The sequence below is a fragment of the Littorina saxatilis genome, linkage group LG10 (assembly GCF_037325665.1).
Source record: "Littorina saxatilis isolate snail1 linkage group LG10, US_GU_Lsax_2.0, whole genome shotgun sequence".
Taxonomy (NCBI): Eukaryota; Metazoa; Mollusca; class Gastropoda; order Littorinimorpha; family Littorinidae; genus Littorina; species Littorina saxatilis.
The window spans coordinates 11,611,156-11,631,006 of NC_090254.1; the positions used below are offsets into that span (position 1 = coordinate 11,611,156).

The window sequence follows — 19,851 nt, forward strand, 5'->3', positions numbered from 1 at the left end:
CACCACTATGAGGTTGATAGGTAACTTAAAGGGACCACTTGACCTTCAAATGAGAACGTTGCAAAAAGCTTATGTTCTGATGAATATGGGTGAATGAGGCACCATTGAATATAAAAAGAAAAATAACTGATTTGACTCTAGTTAAACTATGGCGCTCATGGCATCATACCAAAGTTTGAACGAGTATCCCTTTCACTGTTCTGTACAGCTGTGAAAACACAGTGAGACATAATAATAATGAACATAAATTAATCACCCCTTCTCGCCAGAGCTCACGGCAATACACAATAGCAAAACAAATCAGAGCATACACACACAAAGTCGTTAAAGGTTTATTGGCTGCGGCAATAATAGCCGCAAGAATAATCCTTTAGTTCGTTCAAAGTACCCAAGCATGTCCTGTATACAAAAGTAAGGCGATTGAGATTTTATTTTGGTTTTTTTACACAAGCCAGAGAACACCAGTGCTTGTGAGAGCAAAACGTTTGCCCGTAGGGAAGTGAACCTTCCTTATCTTTCGCACCAGAGAGCTGTTCAAAAGGGGTATTGTGCAAGTTGGCTATTAAACCATTGTAATTCGGAAAATGTCTTTAACCTTCGCCGGCACTCGTGGGTCCGTGCGGACCCAGAAGGGTGTTTGATTGCAAATATCTTTTAAACGAGTTGGAATTTTTTAATGAGCTTTTAGAAATGCCTCAGACACCTAACAAGCTATCATCTCCTAAAAGCTCATTAAATTTCAGTGATAATTAATTAATTAATTAATGGTCAAATTTAGACTACACACGGAAGCATTTGTGGGGACGTGCGGACCCATACTTCTCAAAGAAGGAAAAGCGTGTATACCCTTCCGAGGCACTCGTGGGTCCGTGCGGACCCAGAAGGGTGTTTGATTGCAAATGAGACAGTGACAAAAGGTCAGGTGTCATGTCTACTGTCCCGAATGACACACGATTGCTGACATTTCACCATTGCCAAAAGAATAAACAAATAAGAAATAGGTAGAAAATGAATGTGAAAACTGACTTTGATTGTTGATCAGTATTTTCTATACCACTAACAAATAATCTACTTACACATAGCTGTTTGGCAAATGTATGTTGCATGGGACACACTGACATGAAAGTGGAAGATGTTTTTCCCTCTAGAGAAACTACATATCAAGTTACACTTTTTGTGCTCTTCCATTCCAGTTGGCAATCAATTGTTAACGCATGTTATTAGAAAAAATAGAACGAAAACAGATTAGATAGAATGAAAAATGTACTGGTGATGTCATTTGGGACATACTGACATGAAAACGTCACCTTTTGTCATTGTCTCAAATATCTCTTAAACGAGTTGGAATTTTTTAATGAGCTTTTAGAAATGCCTCAGACACCTACAAAGCTTTCATCTCCTAAAAGCTCATTAAATTTCAGTGATAATTAATTAATTAATTAATTAATTAATGGTCAAATTTAGACTACACACGGAAGCATTCGTGGGGACGTGCGGACCCATACTTCTCAAAGAAGGAAAAGCGTGTATACCCTTCCGAGGCACTCGTGGGTCCATGCGGACCCATACTTCTCAAAGAAGGACAATTGTGCAAACCCTTCCGTGGCACTCGTGGGGCCATGCAGACCCATAATATTTTACCAAATACCGTGTGCAGTCTAAATTTGACCATTAATTAATTAATTAATTATCACTGAAATTTAATGAGCTTTTAGGAGATGATAGCTTTTTAGGTGTCTGAGGCATTTCTAAAAGCTCATTAAAAAATTCCAACTCGTTTAAGAGATATTTGCATCAAACACCCTTCTGTGTCCGCACGGACCCACGAGTGCCACGGAAGGATATGCATATTTTTCTTTCTTTGAGAAGCATGGGTCTGCACGGCCCCACGAGTGCCACGGAAGGATATGCACATTTTTCCTTCTTTGAGAAGCATGGGTCTGCACGGCCCCACGAATGCGTCCGTGTGTAGTCGATAACGAGTGCCGGCGAAGGTTAATGGCTGAATAACAATGAGTTCCTTTATACGTTGGATTGGGCAAGCCATATATATATATATATATATATATATATATATATATAAATATATCTAGCATCAATAAACCTAAAAATACACTAAGGTCTTTTTCAAAAACAATAGTCTGTTTTAAAAACTTTCAGCAATTTTCAACTTTATAAATCTATACTATAGATACATCAAAAGAAATTTGGTCAGACATGGGATTCAGAAAAAGTGATAATTAAGGAAAAAAAAGTAGGGTCCAGGGGCAACGCCCCTGGTCGGGGTCTGGGGGCAAAGCCCCCAGAAGCTGAAGGTTTTTAGTATTTTAGACACACAAAAATGGCCCTGAAATGCATATTTCAGCTTAATCATAGCCCCCCCCTCCCTTTCCATGTTTCTCAAATTAATTTTACGCTAAGACTCAAAATAAGGAGGAGAAAGAGAGAGAGAGAGAGAGAGAGAGAGAGAGAGAGAGGCGGGGATGGGGGGGGGGTGGTGGCGTGTGACGGTGTGGTTTCAATGTTCTTACCTCGTCGGTGCCAAACGACCCCAGTGACTGATTACACGACTGGGTTTTCAGGATAGTCAGGTGCTTGTTGCTTTTCAAGTGGCTTTTGAGGGCAGTCTTTCCATTGGAACCGTAGTTGATAACATTAACATCGTTGCACAAAGTGCACTAAGTTTTTCCCGGCAAGTTGATTTTAGCAAAAGCATCGCCAACTTTCAGTTTCACGTCTTGTGTCTTCTGGCCTTTCTCGTATTTCCAGCTCAATGATACAACTTCATCGAGCCAGTCGAATCTCCAGAGATTTTTCTTGTACTTCTGCTGGTCAATTTCCCGGGATAGAACGGTTTCGTCTCGCTTTAGCTTCCTCATCATTTTGGCAAGTGGCTCGAAGCGATGTAAAAATGGCGCCGAATCATTCTCATACGGTATGCTTTAGCTTATACTGAATCCCCGATAGCTACGTTGAAACGGTGACTGTAGGAGACAAAGACACAGAGCGCGTTCCCATACGGATCGACCAGCAACAGTCTGACCGTTTTAGGAACCAACCGTTCAAGAATAGTATGGAATGGAGCGTCGCGATCAGCGGACCGGCCGAAAAACTTGGGTCTTTACCTACATATACCCCAACATTTTCTCAGCGGATTTGCACGAATCTCAAGAATGATCCCTGGAGCCTAAAAATTTACGGAATTCCGTAATTTTACGGAAGAATCCCATGTCTGTTTGGTGCAATTAAACAGGTAACCTAATGGCAAATCATTGTGTAAAACTTTCTTTACAACTTTCTTTCACAAAGTGTACATATTTTTTTTTTTTTTTTAGCAATATTGTTTTCGTGGTGCAGTACCTGTGTTTAAAAATAATAAAATACACAGCGGACATAATTTCGCTTTATTTGAATGACTTTCCACTTTACAAAGATTGGTTTAGAATTAGAGCGCAGATTTAAACCAATTTGAAAAAAACAGTTGCTTATACCTTCTACCATGCTTGGTACTTTGAACAAACTTTATGATTGTTTTTGAGGCTTTCATTGTTGCAGCCCAATGCTGCTCAGTGCAAATTAACTTTTTTGAAGGCGAAGTGTCTGCACCCAGACACATCCTTACTCTGAGGTCTCAAAGCAAACCCGCAAATTGAGGCACACCTCCCAACGCCATGCAAGATATTGCAGATTTATTGCACGATTACGTGGCTAGAGCGGATAGGGCAAGTAGCCTAATAAGTTTACAATTTAAAACGAATGCTTCTTTCATTGACAAAAGCAGTAATCATGTGTCAAAACACTGGATCGGCTTTGGAATGCGCTTGTAAATAAAAGTAGACAATGAATTTTTCTTGTGATTCCACTGACCAATCTGCTTGTAGTCTGGACAATCAAGCGTACAAAATATGGCAAAATCGTATGGGTTCACAGGTCTGCTATACACTTCAGGTTTGGGGTGTCCACAAGCTAACTTTTTTTTTACTCGAGCATGTTGGCAACGAACTGGAGAACAACATCTGACCATGTTGATCGGTGGGTGGCCCACTCCGAGGGTCAATGCGCTCCGTTAGTTGCACGAGCTGTTCCTCAGAGAGGGGGCAAGCCGTGGCAGGCACATCCTAACGACTGTCTGGCAAAGGATGGTCCTCGATTATCGATTGAAGGCTTCTCCCTTTCCAGAAGTCCTGTACTGCTGTGGATGTGCTGGCTCGTCTCTCCAGCATCCCCCTGAAGAAGAGCTGCAGGGGAGTTCTGTTGCGCTCTGTCCTCAGGGGTTGGTGGTTCTTCTGTTCCACAATCCACTGTAGGGACCGGTTCAGCCTGGGCAGAAAAACATAGTGGAGGGCCCACAAGTGAATGGGATTGTCCATGTTCAGTATCCCCAGACCACCTTCTGCCTGTGGTGTTCCCATTGCAGTAAACAGGTCATGGTAAGGGTTCACCACATCTTTCCAGACGTCGAGCCAGAGACGCTCGATCCTTTGGTTATGGTCACTGCGGCCTTGCATCGCACTGCCTCTCCCTTCTCCCCTGTGTTCATTCATGAGGGCGACGACATCCAGATTCTCGCCACCATGGTCCATGCGGACTCTTGACGGGAGTCCAAAGCGTTGGGTTCCACCCAAAAACAGATCCCGAACGGTCTCTGACCTGTTGTTTCGGTGGCATGGAGGAAGGTAGTGGCCCGGCTAAAGCCATCGATTGCCCCATGAATCACCATTTTCCACCTGCAATATAACAAACAGAGATCCGTTTCCATATGTGATTTCACCACACAAATTCTGATTAAAGAGTTATTGGGAAATAAGTACAGGTAACATGCTCAGTAAATATTAAAAAGTAATGGTCAAAGTGCTTTTTCATGACCGAGAATCAAGACCATTATTTTTAATATATATCATTGAGAAAAGGTGTGTAACCCATTTAATCCACCTTTCTTCAATTTTGCAAAGAAATAAATCAAGAAAAGCAATTGCTTTATATGACTTTTCTTCGTCATGTCCATAAGCCTTAAGGGTCTTGTAGGTCTTAAAAGGAGGATTCCACTAACTGCTGGGACTCTAAAATTTGATAAAAATAAGCAAAATTTTGGTAATGTCTGCTGGTTAATAACACATACAATTCAGTGAAATTTAATAAAAAATAACTGAGAAAACCGCAATGTAAAGCTTTTACAAACTTGACCCCACTGTGACCCCAAAATGTGACAGGGATCAACCAAACTAGGGTCACGTAGGTAGATGATCAAATCCTTCAAGTGTTCAAAGTTTCAAAGCTCAAGCTTCAAAAACACCTGAGATAACATCAATGTTAAGATATTTTGATTCGAACATGACCCCCTGTGACCCCAAAACTTGACGAAGGTCAATCTTCTTCTTCTTCAGCGTTCGACGATGGCTGTGTCTAGATTCTTTCAGGCCTGGGAATGAGTAAAAGTGGTTTGGGCGTACTGACGGGAAAATGTTGCGTTTTAAGCATTTTTAAGGGCACACGGAGGCTCTTTTCTTACACAATTAGAAAAGGACTTCGTCGTAAATACGACGAAAGGCGTATCATTCCCAGGCCTGTTCTTTGGCCCGTGATGTTGACGAAGTGGGCTGTGACGAAGGTCAATCAACCTTATGTCGTCTTCTTCTTCTTATGCGTTCGTGGGCTGAAACTCCCACGTACACTCGTGTTTTTAGCACGAGTGGAATTTTACGTGTATGACCGTTTTTACCCCACCATTTAGGCAGCCATACGCCGCTTTCGGAGGAAGCATGCTGGGTATTTTCTTGTTTCTATAACCCACCGAACTCTGACATGGATTACAGGATCTTTTTCGTGCGCACTTGGTCTTGTGCTTGTGTGTACACACGGGGGTGTTCGGACACCGAGGAGAGTCTGCACACAAAGTTGACTCCGAGAAATAAATCTCCCGCCGAACGTGGGGACGAACTCACGCTGACAGCAGGCAACTGGATACAAATCTAGCGCGCTACCGACTGAGCTACATCCCCGCCCACAATCTTATGTCAAGTTGGTACATTATCAAAACCTAGAAGTGTGCGTACTATTAACCCTTACACCGGTGCAATTCTGTAACACATGTTACATAGCCACTGGTGAATTAACAGAGAGAAACATAACAAAAAACAGTCATATAGGTTTTCGCATCAATGGGAGGTAATCGGAACCGACCAAACAGACTGAGCCAATAGCGCGACATATGTCGTGACAACCAGGTGACAGCATACGTAAAGTAGCGCGACATATGTCGCGACAACCAGCCTAAGGGTTAAAGCTCTAGCTAAAAACACATCTGAGATAACATCAACGTTAAGTTTTTATTAAACGAACATGACCCCGCTGTGACCCCAAAATTTGATGAGGGTCAACGAAACTGCGGTCACTTCGTGAAATCATCAAACCCTAAAAGTGTGCAAAGTTTCAGAGGTCTAGCTGTATAAACTTCTGAGATAACAGCTCAACGTTACATTTTTTGTCCTTGGACAGACAGACAGCCTGCCCACAGCACACATAATTATTTTGATCAAGTATTATTCACTCAGCCAGTCTACCTGCACAAGCATGTGATTAATCCATGGTTGAAGAGTTCTGTGAAAATTGCGCAATTCTGCAAACTCTTTATAGCAGTTAATTTAATTTCGAATAAAATAAAGTACATAGTTGTTCTGCTAAGACGATAAGGCAAATATTTTTGCGTTCTTTTCATGTTTAAGTATCTCGGGAAAAAAAGTTCTATTTATGAAGTGAAATATAATTGACCTACAGATTACTGTCTTTTTATTTGTACAAATGCAAAATGGGAACAACTCTATTTTCTACACAAAATATGAGAGTTACTTGCCTTGAGACCTTGTGTCTGGTACAACGTAGATTTTGATTTAGAAAACAACCAAACTTATGGATCTTATATTGGATTCTGTGTGTTGAAACCTGAAATGAATAGTGTAAATGCAGTTGAGTATGTATGAGCTCTTTCCTCTTTCGAATATTTGAGCATTCAGAACTTTTCAGTCACCAAGCAGTGACCACACAGTGTGGTTTCTCAACCTATGAGCTATCGAGGATTCAGACTGGTTGCTGGGTGGTTATTTGTTAGGACTAGGTAGCTTGGTATTCACCGAAAAGTATTCCCCCCTCTGCTTATTTCTCTGTTAACTTGAAGGGGTGTTTATTGTTAAAAAAAACACCAAGCAACCAAATTTAAATAACCACCCAGTAGAAATGGTAAGGTATAACCAGAATATGTTTTGTATTCCGTGGGGAAATCATCAATGGACCAGTCTTTCATTACATATCCAGAAAATGACAAAATAAAAAGAAAAGAAAAGAAAATACTTGCACACGACTCACCTTCGTTACCCACCTACCCCTTAGAAGACGCCCTTCCTTTTACGATCCCAAACAAGACATTTTCAAGACCCTGTTTCATAGCTGCCAACCCCTGTGAAGCCCAAAGAGTAGCATTTTGGAACTTTCACCAAATGTCAGAGTTGCAATTGGTGTTTATAAGCGTAGCACTCGCATAATCTTAAATTTGAATCGCAAGCCCGCATTTAAAATGCCATCAAAAACGTTTGTAAGATTCTGAGAGCTCTACGACATTACAACCGTCTAAACATAGTTCAATGTCACACGCTTTCCTTCTTTGCCACTACTAAAGCAAACGTATGCAAGATTGTATGTTACACGCTTTAGGAGCATGGCAAGAACGGATTCAAACTCAAAATCGTCACTCCAAAAAAACATAAAATGCACACACGACTTTTATTTCTCCTGCTGTTATCGTTTCTTCTCTTTACAGATTCTTCAACGCTCAGAATACTGAAAACGGCACCCCAGACGACAGTACTGTTTCCATACGCGAATTTAACTTCCCTTGGAAAGTGGTTCGCTCAGGAGGCCTGTTTGTCTGACACTATAAGGACAGAGTTCTGAACATAGATGACAAAGATTCCGGAATGAACAAACATTTTGCGGATGCAGACACAGAAAGACGTCATGAAGAATGAGATGCTTCAAAAGATACAGACTGTGACGATGACTGTGACGTCATTCCCATATAACGAGACGTCATTCACAGTTGTTCGGCCACTTCCGTCAAAAAGTAGATTTAGACAATCAACGTAATCTCGTGTGGAAGAAAACGTCTGTCACACAACCAAGTCGGAATAGCAGGTATTATTACCTATACACGCAAAGTCTGTCGAATTCTTCGGCAAAAATCGTTGAAAATGATTTGCCCGCATCGGTGTGGAACTTGCACCATAATCTTCACCACCCTTACGTTTCCCCGTTTTTATCCTGTCTCCCTCCAGTTTCCACTTCTAACACCGTCACTGTGCACAGCTTACAACTTAACAAGTGCATTGCATATTCTAATCAAATTCACAATTGGCGCATAGAGTCACCGGAAATGCGAATGCTTGCAATAAAATTCACGATTTGCTAAGCAAGTCACGTGGACAATATCGAGTCATAACGGAGTGGTTCCCAGCCATCGGTACTCGACTAGTTATGCAATGTTCATTGTTGATTGTCAAGCAATAAGTGAACATTTTGCACGCTTGTCATTTTTTTTTTTTTAGCGTAGCAGCTCAGGGCTTAGAGTAGCAGCGTAGCAATTCCTGCAAAATCGGAGCATGCTGCGCCAAAATCGTAGCAATTGGCAGGTATGCTGTTCTCTAAGATATTCTGCTCATAACCTCTGTAAGTTTACCCCCATTATAAGACCTTATTATCTCAGGGTTATGTAGGTCTTAAAAGAAAGATTCCAGCGTCATAAAATAAGAGAATTCCTTATCACCCTTATGCCACCTGTATCAATCCACTCAAATTCCATGTTCAAACTGGCACAACCCCCAACATCCTCCCCACCACCGGACACACTCAACATTCACCAAATTTTTAAAAAGGATTTTTTTGTGCCCAGTGTATGTATTTGTAGCTGTACTCACGATATCAACTTGTGGTATCCGTCTAGATGCCAGAGAGCGTTTGGTCCTGATACTTGGTACAGACGACGTCTCGTGGGCCTCAACGCCAAAGCTCTGACAGCTACTCCACCAGGATCAACCCGCGGGATGGCTCCCCGTACTCTGTGCCTTTGTGGAGCGTGTAAGAATACAACTTATTACACTAACGTGACATACCACTCATGTCATAACAATACCATTCACTCTACATTGCATGTGTAAAGAGGTCTTGTCTGACAAGGACCTGATTTTTCACTGCCTCCAATACCGAAACAAGCGTCCTTCTTTGAACACTCGGAAGAATTTTAAGAACGTAAACACCACACCAGTGACATTTCCTTGCTTTGACATAAAAGATTATACGAGGCATTCGGAGAGATCCAGGTTCAATTTTTAAGCTTCTTCAATCTGGGCGCTTCGACAAAGGGACATTTACAGCAATGAACATGCAACAGTATGTACAGGGTCCCCACTGGTTTTTAGAAACAAAATTCCATGACTTTCCCATGAGCCTCAATAACATTTTCCATGACTAGATCCACAGGTCGCCATTTCCGAACACGCAAACTTTTTACATCTTGTCACTGCCAGTTTTGACACTGGCTTGCTTTGCACTGAATTTGAGTCAGTTTCTACGCAGTGTCTCTTTGACAAGCAAGTCAAGCATTTGCTACGCAGTCAGATTATCGGTAATGTTTGCTGGTCCTGTCATTTCACTAAACTGGACCAGCCACTGTTTGTATCCATCTGCACTTTCGTAAATTCCGTTTCATAACCGTCACTAACACTGTGACTTGACGAACTGTCATTTTTTTCACCGCGATACACAGTTCATTGCGAAGATCTTCCTTGGTAATTCGTTCCAATTCCGCATACTTTTTGTTGTCAAGAAACAACTCGAAAGAAAGCTGGCGTGCTAAAGGTTATTTTTTTTTCTTTCTTATTTATGTTAAATTCCATGACTTGAATTGAAATTCCATGACTTGAATTGAAATTCCATGACTTTCCAGGTCTGGAAAATTAAAAATCAAATTCCATGACTTTCCATGACCTGTACGAACCCTGTATGTAGGATAAACAGAATACTACATGGCTTCCTGTTTGATACCAGTTTTACACTAGTGTTTTGAAATATTGTTCGCAGTTTAATATTTAAAAGCACAACTTGAGTAAAACTGGTATTTCATAGGAAACCATATAGTATTCTCTATGTGGACAACAATGTCACAGGCTTACCCACTAAAGTTCTTTAGGAGCTTCTGACATATTTGCCTTAAAAACAACATGCAAAATAACTTGTGGAATCCAAAAGCACCATGTCGCATTAGTGGCCCAATTAGAGCTGCAGACTATTACGCTTTCGATGTAGCATGCTACTTGTAAAACAGAAAATGCTACTTCGTTATACAGACACTCTACAATGTTCATTTGTTCCTGCTGCTGTTTTCTTGTCTGAACACAGTTATTGCAACATTTGTGTCTTGACATATAAACATGTAGGTGCAGTGGATTATAAGATGATGCAATACTTAAAGATAAACACCATTTGCTACACTATAAATTCAAGATTGCTACACATGAAGCTTCATAGGGGCTGACAGCTCTGCATCATACACCAGCACATAAATCTTACTGACTGAGTTGATGTGTATTTACACATTGCACACCTCCCACATTGAAGTAAACAATTGAATATCTTCAGTTAATCGAAGTACACTTAAAGATGAAGTTCTCTCCATAGGAATACTGTGCATCACCCTTGCATGTAAGTGAACTCAAAGTACTATGTGAACAGAACAGAACCAATTCTGGTCTGTTTGCAACCGCATGAACGCAGGAAAGAGATCATTGTCAGATTGAATTACAATTAACATTGACACGCTTCCATTTGAAACTTTTCAGTTGTCATTGTGGATTGACGCCCCGGGCCCCAGATCCTGCGTTTAACTTTATCCTCGACGAACAAAACAACAGGCACCAATTGGGTTGCCGCCTCACCTGTGATTGTGTTGACCAGGTTGGCAACCGAGCCAGACAGGGTAGAATTGCTGGTACCGGTTGTCATCGATCCCGATGTTGAGGCGATGGCCTCACGATCACCCGAAACAGCTTCTTGCAGACGTTGGTTGTCTTTCTGGAGCGAGACAATGGCCACTTGGCAGGTCTCTTGCCGCTCCCCCAGCCTGCGTAGTTCTGCCAATACCGCGGCCAAAGCAGTGGCGCTTTCTTCCCCTCCTGCTGTGGCTGACTCAAACCCACCGGGTTGTCGCTGCGAGGCTGTCTGGTTGCTGGCCCTCGGCCGACCTGCAGCGGCTCGGGTCACTTCGGCTACCCGCCTTGACGCTGCCCTCCTGGGAGGCATATTCCTGTGCATAAAAAACAGGATATGTGAACACAGCCTTATTTGTCAGATTACTGAGAATTACACATAAGCCTTGAACTTGTCTGCTGCTCCTTGCAGGAGTTAACAACTCCTTCACTGTTCAGCCTGTAAAAGGTGTTTAATATCCCATACTTCTGAAGTTGTCACCAGATTTTGGGAGTCTGAAATACAAACCAAAGAAATTGATTAAAATCTGGCCCAAAGTACTTCAAACCAATTGTGTTTTCTGTGTCAAACTCAAATCCTGGCACCCAGTACCCCCACCAAACGAGTTTGGAATCTCTGAGGCTCAATACATTTATGACAAACAGAACACCAACAGGAAATTACATCATGGTTCTCTGAACTGTCACACACCAACATAATACCTGGCTAACAAATCCACATACTAACTAATGTTGGAATCTCTGAGGCCCTATAGCTTAATTTGACAAAAAGAACAACAGCGAACCATGTTTTCTGATTCTCTGAAAAATCAGCCCCACCATGAAATATTACCTAGCCCACGGTACATGTACTTTAACCAAAATAGTGTTTGTAATCTGTGAGGCACCAGCCAACACAAGTGACAACAGTACCTCCACATGAAATATTACCTAGCCCACAGTACCACAATCAAAATAAATTTGGAATCTCCTAGGCAAAATAACAGGTGATTGACAAAACAGTACTTCCACAGGAACCAATATTTCCTGATTCACTGAAATGACAAACACCCGAGGTAATTGACATACAGTACCTCCACAGGAACAAATATTCTGATTCTCTGAATTGACAAACGCTCACATGAAAAGGCATCGTAACACCAACATGTTCATCAGAATCTCACCTGAAAATTATTTCCAAGTACTCTGGAAAAACACTGATCCATACTATCCACCAACACAGAAACATACTGTTGAAACATGTCACGATATCTTGATTTGACAGAACACTCAACAATCGTGTTGATCGAAGAACCATTCCGGATCCACCTTGAACTGGTTTTTAGACAAGGGACATCATCCACAACGAGCCTGTCATAAACTCGAGTTACTTCCCATCTACCGATCTGGTTGACCCCATTTAGAGCCGTCGATTTATGCCACCCACCCGCATCAAACAAGAAAGAAAATGTAAACAATTTGAAGATTCCCTGTTCCTATACCCGTGCTTTGTAAGCTGATCAGTCAAAACGCACAATGCAACCTGACCCGGCTACAACATTATTTAATCACACAAAAACCGACTGTGTTTATCGCCTGACGAAGGGACTTGTACAACCTGGCCTGTCCTGACGTTGCTTGATCTTCTTGATCTTGATATGTTACGCCAACAGGTCCCAAGCTTGGGAATATACGTTTGCTAGATGCACACCATCACCCAGGAAATGACGCTGCAAATTCAGGTAACGTAAACTGTTTTCCAGCGGAAAACATAAAATCATGGTCCCAAAATACAACTCTAGGGGAGTCCACAGTGCCCTGCCGAAGCAACGCATTGACCTCCATAGCTGCGGCGTTGTATGATGGATCGAAACACACACACAGACAGACAGACAGACACACACACACACACACCACGACCCTCGTCTCAATTCCCCCCTCTACGTTAAAATATTTAGTCAAAACTTGACTAAATATAAAAACGGTATTACTTAACTTTAAAATCAGAATCTGTGACTGTGAAACATTGGTCCATTTCTCAGTTGTTTTTCAACAGTTTAAAATTCCTTTTTGAAGCTTTACTATTCTAATATTCAGCACAGAAGAGTTACCTGAAGTACTGTCCCCTGTCCTTTCAGACGAGCTTGTATCATTAAGGACCCAGTAAGCTTGTTGGAAGCAGTAATTGGTTCCACCAACGCATCCAACTCTTGATCAGATATCCTGGAATACACCATGCGTTGTACAGTTTACAAGTAGCATTCCATTTTCCCTGAAAATTGCCAAACACTTTTATTACTTGCGTTGTATCGATAAACGAAGCACAAGTAAGAAACAATAATAAAAGCAAAGAAAATAGCAACACGATATGCAAACATCTAACAAAGCCGAGCAAGCAGAATGACAGGTTTAATGAAAAACAAAGAGGTACCGATTCGGAAACAAGATCGCGATTCTTTCCTTCGCTGCACGACGCAAATCTTCTGTGACCTTTGACCAAACGTAGCTTCCACATTCGATCACCGTGCTCAGCTTAATATTTACAACAGAAAGCCGAGGGGGTGGAATACCGAGATGAACCTACAGAAATGTGCATCCTCAAACCTGACATATTCATCCCAACATTTAATGAACTCCAAAACACAGAAAGTTGCTTTTAGTTTTACACGCCATCTTTGATTGCCACTGCCAGTGGTTATCAAACCGGGACCCGGTACCCGTGTTTCAAAGATCACGCATTGTTTCTTCCATTAAGTCACAAATGAACAAGCAAACAAAACGTTGCTTACCTTCTTAAAACTTCTTCTGGCTCATTACCAGACTGCAACAAATTGACGTCGCAATGGCGGGTCTGATCCAGTGGCGTCACCGGAAGTAGTATCTCCACGAGATTGTCGCTTTGCATGTCGTACATTTTCCGATTCAAGTTCTAATTTATTTCAGCCGCATTTATTAAATGCAGCTGCATTTAAAAATAAATACAGCTGTATTTAAAAATAATTACACCTGTATCTAAAAATAATTACAGGTGTATTTATTTTTAAATACAGCTGTATTTACTATTAAATACAGGTGTAATTATTTTTAAATACAGCTGTATTTATTTTTAAATGCAGCTGTATTTAAAAATAATTACACCTGTATTTAATAATAAATACAGCTGTATATATTTTTAAATACAGGTGTAATTATTTTTAAATACAGCTGTATTTATGATTAAATACAGCTGTATTTATCATTAAATACAGCTGTATTTATTTTAAATTACAGCTGTAATAGTTATGAGCCAAACGGCTTTCCATACATACATGAGTGCGTACGTACGTGCGTGAGTGCGTGGTTGTCTGCCTGCGTACATGTGTGTTGAGGCCTGCTAGTCGATTTTATGCGGACAGAATAATTATACCGACAACTCGTGACAACCTTGAACATGTCCGATTATGCACAACTGCCTGTTCAGTCGAGAAGGGCAACAAATAGTCTGCCGCGTGTGGTGAGGAAAGTAGCGATAGATGGTAAACATTCTTGTTCCAAGCTTCCCTTTTCTTGTTGTTGTTGTTGTTGTTGTTGTTGTTGTACTGAGATCAAAACTTGAGTTTATACCACGAAGCATTTAGCCAATACTGAAGTATTTTTCGCAGAAGCACACTACGGATAGGGAGAAGACTGGGAATGCAGCAGAAGCACACTACGGATAGGAAGAAGACTGGGAATGCAGCAGAAGCACACTACGGATAGGAAGAAGACTGGGAATGCAGCAGAGGAAGAAGGCTGGGAATGCAGCAGAGGAAGAAGGCTGGGAATGCAGCAGAGGAAGAAGGCTGGGAATGCAGCAGAGGAAGAAGGCTGGGAATGCAGCAGAGGAAGAAGGCTGGGAATGCAGCAGAGGAAGAAGGCTGGGAATGCAGCAGAGGAAGAAGGCTGGGAATGCAGCAGAGGGAGAAGACTGGGAATGCAGCAGAAGCACACTACGGATAGGAAGAAGGCTGGGAATGCAGCAGAATAAGAAGTAGAAGACGGAAAGAAAAGAAGAAAGTCAGTGGTAGGATCGGAAAGCATAGGAGATGGAGGGGGACCAACAAACAAAAAACCCGATTAAGAGGAGTTGGGTTGAAAAGATTGGACTGCGAGACAAAGACAATTAATTCAGAAACAGAGACAAAGACTTTCTTTATTTGGTGTTTAACGTCGTTTTCAACCACGAAGGTTATATCGCGACGGGGGAAGGGGGAAGATGGAATAGAGCCACTTGTCAATTGTTTCTTGTTCACAAAAGCACTAATCAAAAATTTGCCCCAGGGGCTTGCAACGTACGTAGTACAATATATTACCTTACTGGGAGAATGCAAGTTTCCAGTACAAAGGACTTAACATTTCTTACATACTGCTTGACTAAAATCGTTACAAAAATTGACTATATTCTATACAAAAAACACTTAACAAGGGTAAAAGGAGAAACAGAATCCGTTAGTCGCCTCTTACGACATGCTGGGGAGCATCGGGTAAATTCTTTCTCGTCCCAACCAATATGGGACTCCCCCTAACCCGCGGGGGGAGGGGGGGGGGGCGGTAGAGACAAAGACAGAGAAGGGCCTTATTGATGAATTAATACATCTAATACAGATTATGTCTATATCAGGGTATTACAACTCACCGCTTACATTACATCCACAGTGACGGTCATCAACCACAAGACAAGTCAGGAAACAAATAAGTCAGGTAACAAACAAGTCAGGTAACAAACAAGTCAGGTAACAAACAAGTCAGGTAACAAACAAGTCAGGTAACAAACAAGTCAGGTAACAAATAAGTCAGGTAACAAATATGTCAGGTAACAAACAAGTCAGGTATCAGCAGGTAGCGGGGGTGTCAGCAGCTACGTCCCGTGACGCCAGGTATAGCACAGGTAACATCCACGGACACCACAATCACCACCACCACTGCTGCTGCTGTTACTACGTATATCCGTATTTGTGGAGAAACACATCACATCCTACCATGGACCAAATAGCCTGGACCGCCAACTCGTCACGTGACCCTTCGAGGTTACGACGCTCGACTTCCAGGGGCGCTTAGCGTCCGGTTTTAAAGGCCAGCGATTCGAAGACAGTGAAAAGAAAGCACGCTCCAGTTATTTGTTACAATGGGAGGTGACAATGAACTGGATTTTCCAAAACTCCAAACTAAACTTAACAAAACTCATCGAAAAACATGTTCCATATGCACTTTAGCTGAGTTTATTTTAGCATTTTCAGAACTTACCTCGGCAACTTCGTCCATGTTTACAATCGACACCGGATATGACATCCCCCCGATTTCTGAAAGGCCATGTAAGCGTAGGTTCCTAAATGCGAGAGGCCGCTACCTCGTAATAGAGAGAAAGAGCGGAGAGAGAGCTAGTTGGCGGTCCAGGATAAATTAATGGTCTATGATCCTACCAAGCACAGAGGCCAACACTGTCCACGCACACCACCCCTATGCCCCCAACTGTGGGCAAACACAAGGAGTTCAAACACGCGAGTTCAAACTGGGAATATTTTTGGCGCACGCGCCGCATTCCCAAGGACTAAAGAAGTTTACACGCCTCATTTCACTCCTTTGAAAACCCACGACCGCGACCGCTGGGCTAGGTGTCACGGGCAGGTGAGTGTTGGTGACCGTACGCTAATCTGTCTTTGTGTGCCTACATTCCAGTCAAGGAAGAAGGGATGATTCGCCCCAGCGGTCAAAGTGTTATGGCAACACGGCTCACTGTCTCAATCCAGGCTGCCAGTTTGATCAGCGAAAGGAGTTACTGACTACTGTTACCGCTATACACTGGGGGATACAAAACAACACCACGGACGTTAAAATCAAAACGTCGACGCCATAGAGATATACCTATGACTTTAGCCGGAAGAAGCAATTTTCAGCATTATTTTGTCCAATCTAATTAACGGCTTTGGCAGGCATGTTACAGTGAAACCCCCTCTTCAGGCCTGATTTTATGTATTTCTCGAAGAGAAGTCTGAAATCGGAAGCCCTTAAAAGCGGGACTCATTTCAACTGTACCTGTAGGGGGCCCGGGTAGCTCAGGTAGTAGAGCACTGGACTTGTGATCGAAAGGTCGCTGGTTCGAATCCGGGCCGGGACGGACACAGGTCAACTTTATGTGCAGACCCAGAGACGGTATCCATCTCCCACCCCCGTGTCACCACAGTGGCACGTAAAAGACCTCGGTCATTCTGCCATAAGTGCAGATGGCTGATACCACCTAAACACGCATACACTTGTGTATCTCATCTAAAGTCGGGTTAAAACCCGGGAACATGCCCCTAATGGCTTAGTCGTGAGGGCGTAAAACTTGAATTTCTCTCTCTCTCAACTGTACCTGTGGCTTTGTTTGACCACTCTTAAAATGAGGGTATATATATAGACGGATTCTGAAAAATTCTGTCGGGTACGTATGGGTTGTGAAAGTGTGAATACTCTTGCTTTTAGGGGGACAAACATTGCACGAGCCAATCACTAGCGATGGGTGTGTTTGAGACACGCGCACAAGAAGCACTTGTGCAATTATTTGTCCCCCCAAAAGCAAGGGCATTCACTCTTTCACAGACCCATACAAACCCGACAGAGTTATTTCCGAACATCGTCGATTTAGAGGTTATATAAAAAAAAAACAAGTCGCGTAAGGCAAAATAACAACATTTAGTCAAGCTGTCGAACTCACAGAATGAAACTGAACGCACTGCATTTTTTCCCAATGACCGTAGTCCGCCGCTTGTGCAAAAGGCAGTGAAAGTGACGAGCCTGTTTAGCGCGGCAGCGGTTTCGCTGTGCTGCATAGCACGCTTTACTGTACCTGGTTTAAGCGTGTTTTATTCAATTTCTCATACACACGTTTCAAACAATAACAACATTTAGAACGTTAACAAGCAGATTGCTTATGGACACGTTCTTGAAATAATAATCAATACACATTCCGATAGCAAAACTTTACTGTACCTCTCTTCGTTTTAACTTTCTGAGCGTGTTTTTAATCCAAACATATCATATCTATATGTTTTTGGAATCAGGAACCGACAAGGAATAAGATGAAATTGTTTTTATTAAAACGATTTCGGAAATTTAATTTTAATCCTAATTTTTATATTTTTAATTTTTAGAGCTTGTTTTTAATCCGAATATAACATATTTATATGATTTTGGAATCAGAACATGATGACAAATAAAATAAAAGTAATTTTGGATCGTTTTATAAAAAAATTAATTTAATTACAATTTTCAGATTTTTAATGACCAAAGTCATTATTTAATTTTAAGCCTCCATGCTGAAATGCAATACCGAACTCCAGCCTTCGTCGAAGATTACTTGGCCAAAATTTCAATCAATTTGATGGAAAAATGAAAGTGTGACAGTGCCGCCTCAACTTTTACAAAACAAGAAGAGCAAACGCTCGATCGAGTCACTTTCGCAGTTCTGAATATTATATGAGGCATCAGATGGACAGGAAGAAATTGCTATTCACAACACAATGAGTCACGTTCACATAAAATTTGAGCCCGGTCACTTTTATAGTTTCCGAGAAAAGCCCAACGTTAAGTTGTGTGTTGCCGAACAGAAAAGGCTAGTTATCTCCCTTGTTTTTCTGATAACGTTCGTAAAAGGCTACAGATGTAAATACTTTGATGTAAAGAATAATCCTACAAAGTTTCAATCACATCCGATGAACTTTGTCATAGATATAAAATGTCTAATTTTTCCTTTGACGCTGACCTGTGACCTTGAAAAAGGTCAAAGGTCAACGAAACCATCGTTAAAGTGTAGAGGTCATTGGAGGTCACGACTAAACAAAATATGAGCCCGATCGCTTTGATAGTTTCCGAGAAAAGTCCAACGTTAAGGTGGTGTCTACGGACGGCCGGCCGGCCGGACGGCCGGCCGGACAGACTAACACTGACCGATTACATAGAGTCACTTTTTCTCAAGTGACTCAAAAATCGGATATGACGTCATAAAAGACATTTATAAAAAAAATGAAAAAAACCGTCTGGGGATATCATACCCAGGAACTCTCATGTAAAATTTCATAAAGATCGGTCCAGTAGTTTACTCTGAATCGCTCTACACACACACACACGCACAGACACAAACACACAGACACAGACACACACACACACACACACACACACACGCACACACACCACGACCCTCGTCTCGATTACCCCTCTATGTTAAAACATTTGGTCAAAACTTGACTAAATGTAAAAAGAAGCTGAGACAGCATGTTTTACTAAAAAGGGTGGAAGTATTAAGGGTGTGTGTATGTGTGTGTGTGTGTGTGTGTGTGTTTGTGTGTGTGTGTGTGTGTGTGTGTGTGTGTGTTAAATTAGTGGTCTAAAACAGAGGGGGGGGGGGGGTGCTCCACTTTGGCATCGACTCTGTTTGACCACGCAAGGACAAAACTACGCACCGCCTGTGTTACGCTTACATCACAATCATGTTCTCGCTGGAATTTAAAGCCCACCCATTTCAACTTCTCAGCTAGAGCTGGTCGGTATGTGGTCACAGATAACAATTGAATGAAATCCGGACTTACTTTCCACACAGGTAAACTGACAGCTGGTTTCAAGACTCTTGTGTGTCGCTAGAGAATGACGATATTACACGGACATGAGAGCGCTGTGAGCAGTAGCCAGGAAACCGCCTATCACTAAAGATAAGGGGCTTTTGCCAACTGATAGTCTTTTTGTTCTGATTTCATGACCGCAGAAGAAATGAATTTTGTTTGTTTGTTTGTTTGCTTAACGCCCAGCCGACCACGAAGGGCCATATCAGGGCGGTGCTGCTTTGACATAT

General features: G+C 41.9%; 1 protein-coding gene across 6 annotated transcripts; it reads right to left on the reverse strand.

Annotated features, from left to right (window-relative positions):
• Nucleotides 1-61: 61 nt before the first annotated feature.
• On the reverse strand, nucleotides 62-14,014 carry LOC138978146 (uncharacterized). Of its 6 annotated transcripts, none has more exons than XM_070350799.1 (5): nucleotides 13,799-14,011; nucleotides 12,194-13,232; nucleotides 10,980-11,347; nucleotides 8,964-9,110; nucleotides 62-4,727 (listed from the first exon to the last, which is right to left on the reverse strand). In XM_070350799.1, exons 2-4 carry the CDS (start codon nucleotides 12,325-12,327, stop codon nucleotides 9,064-9,066), a joined length of 549 nt encoding a protein of 182 aa, XP_070206900.1. In that variant the 5' UTR covers nucleotides 12,328-13,232; nucleotides 13,799-14,011; the 3' UTR covers nucleotides 62-4,727; nucleotides 8,964-9,063. The 6 variants fall into 6 exon arrangements, with proteins under 6 accessions (XP_070206900.1, XP_070206894.1, XP_070206901.1 ...); XM_070350793.1 differs by having other exon boundaries at nucleotides 12,194-13,281; XM_070350795.1 differs by lacking the exon at nucleotides 62-4,727 and adding an exon at nucleotides 4,802-6,939 and having other exon boundaries at nucleotides 12,194-13,281; nucleotides 13,799-14,012.
• Nucleotides 14,015-19,851: the final 5,837 nt, after the last annotated feature.